The sequence below is a fragment of the Octodon degus genome, unplaced genomic scaffold, assembly GCF_000260255.1.
Source record: "Octodon degus isolate 3935 unplaced genomic scaffold, OctDeg1.0 scaffold00019, whole genome shotgun sequence".
Classification (NCBI taxonomy): Eukaryota; Metazoa; Chordata; class Mammalia; order Rodentia; family Octodontidae; genus Octodon; species Octodon degus.
The window spans coordinates 22,490,983-22,498,116 of NW_004524595.1; the positions used below are offsets into that span (position 1 = coordinate 22,490,983).

Below are 7,134 nucleotides of genomic sequence, written 5' to 3' on the forward strand. Positions count from 1 at the left end.
CTCAGATATTTGGATTAAACAACCACTTGGTATGGGCCAAGCTGCGAGCAAGCATATTGAATACATGGATTTCCTTGAAACAGGCTGACAAGAAAATCAGAGAATCCAACTTCTAAGAATGTCATTTCAGCCGGGGAGAAGACTCAGTGGAATAAGCGCTTCCCTGGCAAGCACAAGGGCCTGAGTTCAATCCCCGATTCTAAAAAAAAAAAGAATGTCATTTCATTGGGCTGGGGGGTCCTAAACATTCCCAGCTTGGCTGCTGAAAAATAAGCAAAATAAAAAAAAAAATGATTCTTGGTCGGAGAAAACAAATAAAATAGATAATGAATAAATGCTTCTCTAGATATACACAGATTAGAATGTTTGTATTTATTTATATTAATAAATATAGGCAGTAAAGTTACTATAAGGATGTTTAAGATTAATTTTTTATCAACTATATAGTCATTATTGAGTACATAACAAAGACATTTTATGAATGTTGATAAAGTACTATTATTAGGCTCTAAAGTTACAACTTGACCTCCTTTATCCAAGTTTTAGAAAGATAATGGCTGTTCTATCTTAGGTGATAAGAGCAATGTAATTCCTCGTTTTATGGTCTTTACAAGATGTAAGGGCATGGTTTTTTATTTACAGTTACTATCTCAGCAAATGACATGCAGTTACCTTAGCTAGCTATCAGAACCCTTATATAGCTCAGGTTTCTTTCAAACTCAGTCCTCCTGCTTTAGCCTTCCTAATGCTGTTATTCCAGATAATATGCCACTAGGGTTTTTTGTTTTGTTTTGTTTTTATTTCTTTCTTTTTTATTTCTCTTTCTCTCTTTTGTTTTTCTTTTTTAAATAGGAAAGTTGAGATTGGTGTTGCGTTGGTAGGGGAAAACACAAGGCAAAGGGGCACTATGGAAGCCACCTTCTAGTACAAAGTAATAATCCAGGGGGCTGGTGAGATGGCTCAGTGGTCTAAGGCACCTACTTGGAACAAGCTAAGCTTAGCAAAGCACAGGAACCATGGTTCAATCCCCCAGCACCACATGCCAGCCAGCCCCGCCCCCTTGTGGGCTGAGCTGGACACACACACACACACACACACACACACAAATAAATAAATAAATAAAATTTAAAATAAAATAAAATAAAAAACTTGAAGTCCTTCTGCCTCAGCCTTCAAGTGTACTGGGGTATACCATCACATGTAGCTATTTTCTTAGCACTCTCTTTTTTTTATATTTTTTTTTTTTTTGCGGAACCGGGGATTGAACTCAGGCCCTTGCACTTACCAGAGAAGCACTTACTCCACTGAGCCATCTCCCTGGCCCCTATTTTCTTAATAAATATAAGAACTTCATCATATAGCCACTTACATGTTCAGATTGTCCTTGTTTCTAAGATAGGTTGATTTTTTTATTGATTCATAATTACTTTAGTGGTTTTTTTGTTGTTTTTTAGTAAGGGTTTGTTTTTTTTAATTATTTGGTACAGAGTCTTGATACTCTACTGACCCTCCAGTCTCAGCCTCTCCCTAGCACTGGGATTATAGCTATGCACCACCATCCCTGGCATGCAGTACTGGGGATTAAACCCAGGTCACTAAATTTGTTCACTGTTATTGTGGTGATTGAATAAATTAACACATCTCAGGTGCTTAGAGAAGGATCTGGCATAGGACGACTATTGTATTTTGTAGAGATAATAATCAGCTGTCTCTTTTTTCTTCCTTAGTAACTCTCTCTCCTTTGAGAAGGCATATTGTGAGTATAGGCTCAACAGAATTGAAAATGCCTTGAAGACAATAGAAAGTGCCAGCCAGCAGACAGTCAAGCTAAAGGAGCTGTATGGACAGGTGGTGAGTACTGCTTTGATCACCTGTTGATCATTTTTATCCTGCATGAGCATGCCTCTAGCATGGTCAGGGGTAAGAGCCTAGTCTATCCTGAAGTTGCCAGAAACTAACCAGCCAAACTAGTTCTTGAGGTCTGAATATTTTTTCCTCTAGTATTGGAAATCAAACCCAGAGGCATTCTCCCACTGAGCTACACCCCCAGGCCTTTTAAAAATACTGTTATTTTAAGAGAGGGTTTTGCTGAATTACTGGCAAATTTGAGGCTGGTCTCAAATTTATAATCCTACTATATCCTCCCAAGTAGCTAAGATTACAATCATGTGCCACTGTGCCTGGTACATTTCTGCCTTTTGATCTTCCTTTGAAAGTGATAGGCCAGGTTTGGTAGTACACACCTATAATCCCAGCACTCAGAAGGCAGAGGATCACCTTAAGTGTGAGGCTAACCTGGGCTCCATAGTGAGTACAAGGTCAGTCTGAATTACATAGGGTGACTGAAAAATAAATACATTTTTTAAATGAAATGATAGAAAACAGAGATGCTGTTGATAAGAGGGCAGAAATGTATAAACTCGTTAAATTTTAGAGTTGATGAAAGGTACAGTTTCTATTGTATGTGGTAGAAGATTAACCTAGAGGGGTAATTGTTACTGTCCTGTAAAAAAAGATTGATTCAGCAACACCTTAAGAACAAGGGATGGGAGTCTCAGAGGGGGAAAATGATATAGGATGGAAGAAATAAAATTAGGTAGATTTTAAAAATTGTACTTTAAAAAAAAAAAAAAAAACATTAGCTCCAGAACATGAGCCCGGTTTATTTACTTTTTCCTCCTCCCAAAACAGCAAACCTGGGCAGCTCCCTGTCAGCTCACAGCACCTGCCTTTCCCTGATATTCACACAGGCCTCGGCCACCCATGGAGGATCTCCCTTTTGGCATTTCCCCTGGGAACAGGCCATTATCTCACTGGGGGTGTCCCACCCCCTACCTTCTCAGAGTAAGACTAAAGACAAGACTAAGACCACAGCTTATGAATTCCATAGATTGCCACCTCCCTGGACACACAGAGGGTTCCCCAGCTCCCGACTGCACGGAGCCTCATTTCTCTGAGCACCCACACCCCACTCTTGAGTAAGTCCTGTATGTACTGCTAAGAAAGCCTTCTAGGCCTCCTCATTTTTATTTATTTTTTTATTTTTATTTTTATTTTATTTTTTGGCAGAACCGGTTATTGAACTTGGGCCCTTGCACTTGCCAGGCAAGTGCTTATTCTACTGAGCTACCTCCCTGGCTCCCAGGCCTCTTTAAAAAAGACAGAAAACCGAGGCAGGTGGAACATCTTGAATTCCAGGCCAGCCTAAACTACACAGTAAGATCCTGTCTCAAAAAACCAAGTAAAACAAAACAAAACAAACAAACAAACAATATCCCGACTAGGGCTGGGGAGAGGGCTCAGTGGAGTAAGTGCTTCCCTGGCAAGCACAAGGGCCTGAGTTCAATCCCTGGTTCTGCCAAAGAACAAACCGAAACCAACAACAACAAAAAACAAACCAGTTTGAATAGCCTATTGTGTCTCTTCACAATAGTCCACCTTATACTGTAGGATCTATTTTCTTTTTTTGCAGTACCAATAATTGAACTTGGGACCTTGCACTTGCCAGGCAGGCACTTATGTCACTGAGCTATCTTCCCAGCCCCTACTGTCTATTTTTTAATATTCATTTATTTATTTGTTTATTGCAGTACCGGGGGTCGAACTCAAGACCTTGCACTTGCAAGGCAGGTGCTTATGCTGCTTTTATATTTTCCTCTCTTTTTACTTGGCCCAAACAGAGCCTGTTTTTTTTTTTCCTCTACCTTTAATAAATGTGAAACTTTGCCACCATTAAAAGAAAAGGATGCAAGCAGGCACAGGGGCTGGTGGTTAGACCCCCAGGTCTGCTGTGAGGGCCCCGCCCTCGGGGCTTGCTGAGATAGTGATTGAGACTGGGCATGGTGGCATGCTCCTGTAATCCCAGCACTTGGGAGGCTGTAAACAGGAGAATCACTATGAGTCTGATCTAGTAGTGAGACCCTGAGCACCCTGTAGGCCCTTCCCTAAATTACAGAAAAAAATAAAAGGAACAACTTGAATAAATAAGCAGAACTGTGAGGTTTTGAGATTACTCTGGGGGACATGCCCCGTAGCTCAGTTCTTTAAGTGGCTGCTTCAACAAAGCAGTCAGGCTCAGGTTGCTTGGGTTCGATCCCCACAACACAAGACAGGCAGTCATGCCTTGAAGGCATTCCGAGCAAAAAAAAAAAAAAAACTTCTGAGATTACTCTGTATAATAGCTGATCCTAAGGAACAGAAATATAAGATATATTATGAATTCTATGAAATAATTATATTAATAGTTAATTTTGTCCCTGTTTATTGGGGACTAGTAATTATTTTGTATTGTAAATTTTTTTTTTTTTGCGGAACCGGGGATTGAACTCAGGCCCTTGTGCTTGCCCGGGAAGCACTTATTCCACTGAGCCATCTCCCCGGCCCCACGACCCATTTAGATACTTGACTGATTTCAAGAAAAAAGGTTTAAAGAAAATTCCTTTTTTTTTTTTTTTTCCTGTCATGGGAATTGAACCTGGGGCCTTCCCACTTCCCAGTGAACTGTATCACAATTATTTTGAAACAAGGTCTCAATAGTTATTAAGTTACCCAGACCAAGCTCTAATTTGGGACTCTTGCCTCAGCCTCCCACGTTGCCTGTCTCTACCGCAACTTTTCTAAATTGAATCATTTATGAATCTGTAAATGGTAAAGATACATTTTTTGAAGGTGTCATTCAATACTTTTGAAGCACAATATAAGTTTAAAATTACAGAAGATAAACACGATTGTATTCTGCTGAATTAGATTTCTCATTTAATGATTTCATAGAACATTAATGTGTCATTAGTGATGTAACACTATTATTATTATTATTTTTTTTTTTTTTTGGTACTTTTTGTTGTTCAGCTGTACCGTTTGGAACGCTATGATGAATGCTTATCGGTATATAGAGACCTTGTCCGAAACTCCCAAGATGATTATGATGAGGAAAGAAAAACAAACCTTTCAGCAGTTGTGGCAGCTCAAAGCAATTGGGAAAAAGTGGTTCCAGTGAGTATTCTCATACACCCATGCAGCTGTAGGATAATCCTCACACTTGGTGTTTGACTTGTGTTCTGCTCTGTGACAGGAGAACTTGGGCCTCCAAGAAGGCACCCACGAACTGTGCTACAACGCCGCGTGTGCACTGATAGGACAAGGCCAGCTGAACCAGGCAATGAAAATCCTCCAGAAGGCTGAAGGTTGGAAGTTTGTTAAGGTTGCTGTTAATATCATATGGATACAGCTTGTAAAGTACCTTCAAAAATCATATTTGATGTTTATGAAATTATTAAATGGAAATAGTATTGAGGCAGTGGGAGTTACTCAGAGTTCATCTAGACTCTTGTTTTTCACTATTTCTATCCAATCAAATAGTCCACTTGTCTTTCAGTATATTCCACCTTAAAAATTGAACATTGAAGATTAGCCTTTTTAGCAAACTGTTGATTGTTACATGTAAATAAAATGACTTAATGTTAAGCACTTACAACAGTGTAAGATACAGTAAAACATTTAGCATTAGTTATTAGTACTATTTGATTGTTTCTACTTTGGTAGTAATATATGCCTCAGCATACATGTGCAGCAATGTACTCTACATTTCTGTATTTATAACACCATTGAAGCACATTTTTAACTCTAGTATGTTTTTACATGCAATATTTACATGCTTTAAAGCTTTTGATTTTTTTTTTTTTTTCTTTCTTTTTCTGATGCTGGAGTCGGGTAGAACCCATAGCCTCTTGTATGCTAGGCAAGTGCTGTACCACTAAGCCTCACCCTCAGCCCTTTAAAGCTTTTAATTAAGGTAAAAAGGGATTCATGGGTATAGCCCAGTGCTAGAACATGAACTTAGCGTACCCAAGGCCCTAGGTTAAGTCCCAACACCAAAAAAAAAAAGATAAAAGCAGAAAGGAAAAAGCTTGGAGGATAACAAAATAAAATGAAATTAGACTTTTCTGTATACATTATCTGGGGAAACTAAAGATGATATTACAGGGACTTCAGTGAATCACGAGTAATAAAAAACAGGTGAAATGGGTCTGCTTTACTGTTGAGTTTTAAAGGTTAAAATAGGAAAGATCAGAGTATCATCAGAAGAAGAATCTTTGTAAGTACTAGAATTTAGGGGCCAGGGACATAGTTTAGTGGTAGAGTGCTTGCCTACTATGCTGGAGGCCTTGGGTTTACTGCCCAGCACCACAAATTAGCATAAAATAGAATTTTACTGGTTGTGGTACCATGTGCCTTAGTGCCAGCATTTGGAAGGCTCAGATGGAGACCATTTGTACCTGGAAGTTCAGAATCAGCCCAAAAAGAGAGTTCCTTGATGCTTCTTGTTGTCGGAGGCACAGAAGAGCATTCTTACACCGCGCAGGCTCGAATGTAGAAGTCGTCTAGACCGTACAAATTGGGCAGTTTGATCATGTGTAAGATTTAAAAGTTTGCATCATCTTTGATCCATGAATTCCATTTCTAGAAATGTATTTTAAGGAATAATTTGATAAATTCATGCTTGTATCTGTGAATATTAATTAAAAGGATATATATATAATATAGAACAAAATTTTAGAAAAAGCTTTATTTCCTTTTCCATTAAAGGATAGGCTATGATTTTCTGTAATCCCAAAATGGATTGCTGTGTAGTAATTAAAACTAATAATGTAAAAAATAATATTGACCCATTAATATTGACCCATATTTATTATAACATAAAGATGTCCATAGTATATTAAATGGGAAAAGAGAGTTGATAGAGTATGTGGAATATTTTACTTTGATTTTAACGTGCAAGTTTATGTGATAGGTAAATAGCTGCAGTTTTAGCAGTCTTTTCTTTCTAGGTGGTGTGATTATTATCTTTACATTTTTCTGTTTTTTTTTTTTTTACATATTTTAGGGAATGGTCTAGAGGGTGTTCAGGGTCTCACTACTAGATTGAATTTATAGTGATTCTCCTGTTTACAGTCTCCCAAGTGCTGGGATTACAGATGCGCCACCACTCCCAGTCTTAATCACTATCTCAGCACGCCCCAGGGGCGGGGCCGACACGGCAGGCCCAGGGATCAAATCCCTGGCCCCCGCACCTGCTTGCAGGCACTTTAATCTGCTGAGCTATTTGACCGGCCCCATTATGTTTTGTAGTCAACA

The 7,134-nt window shown here is 38.8% G+C and overlaps 2 protein-coding genes across 3 annotated transcripts in view; both read left to right on the top strand.

Moving 5' to 3' along the window:
* Positions 1–210, top strand: part of Paics (phosphoribosylaminoimidazole carboxylase and phosphoribosylaminoimidazolesuccinocarboxamide synthase) — a 44,023-nt gene extending 43,813 nt beyond the window's left edge. The window contains exon 11 of one of the 2 annotated variants that reach the window (XM_023710902.1): positions 30–210. In XM_023710902.1, the coding sequence (XP_023566670.1) occupies positions 30–116 (87 nt within the window). In that variant the 3' untranslated portion in view covers positions 117–210. The remainder of the gene's footprint in view (positions 1–29) is intronic. The other variant, XM_004627527.2, reaches the window with a different exon arrangement.
* A 697-nt stretch (positions 211–907) lies between these two features.
* Srp72 (signal recognition particle 72) overlaps positions 908–7,134 on the top strand; it is a 22,416-nt gene continuing 16,189 nt past the window's right edge. Inside the window, exons 1-4 of the mRNA XM_004627582.1 lie at positions 908–924; positions 1,728–1,851; positions 4,849–4,992; positions 5,072–5,183. Coding sequence (XP_004627639.1) covers positions 908–924; positions 1,728–1,851; positions 4,849–4,992; positions 5,072–5,183 — 397 coding nt within the window. The remainder of the gene's footprint in view (positions 925–1,727; positions 1,852–4,848; positions 4,993–5,071; positions 5,184–7,134) is intronic.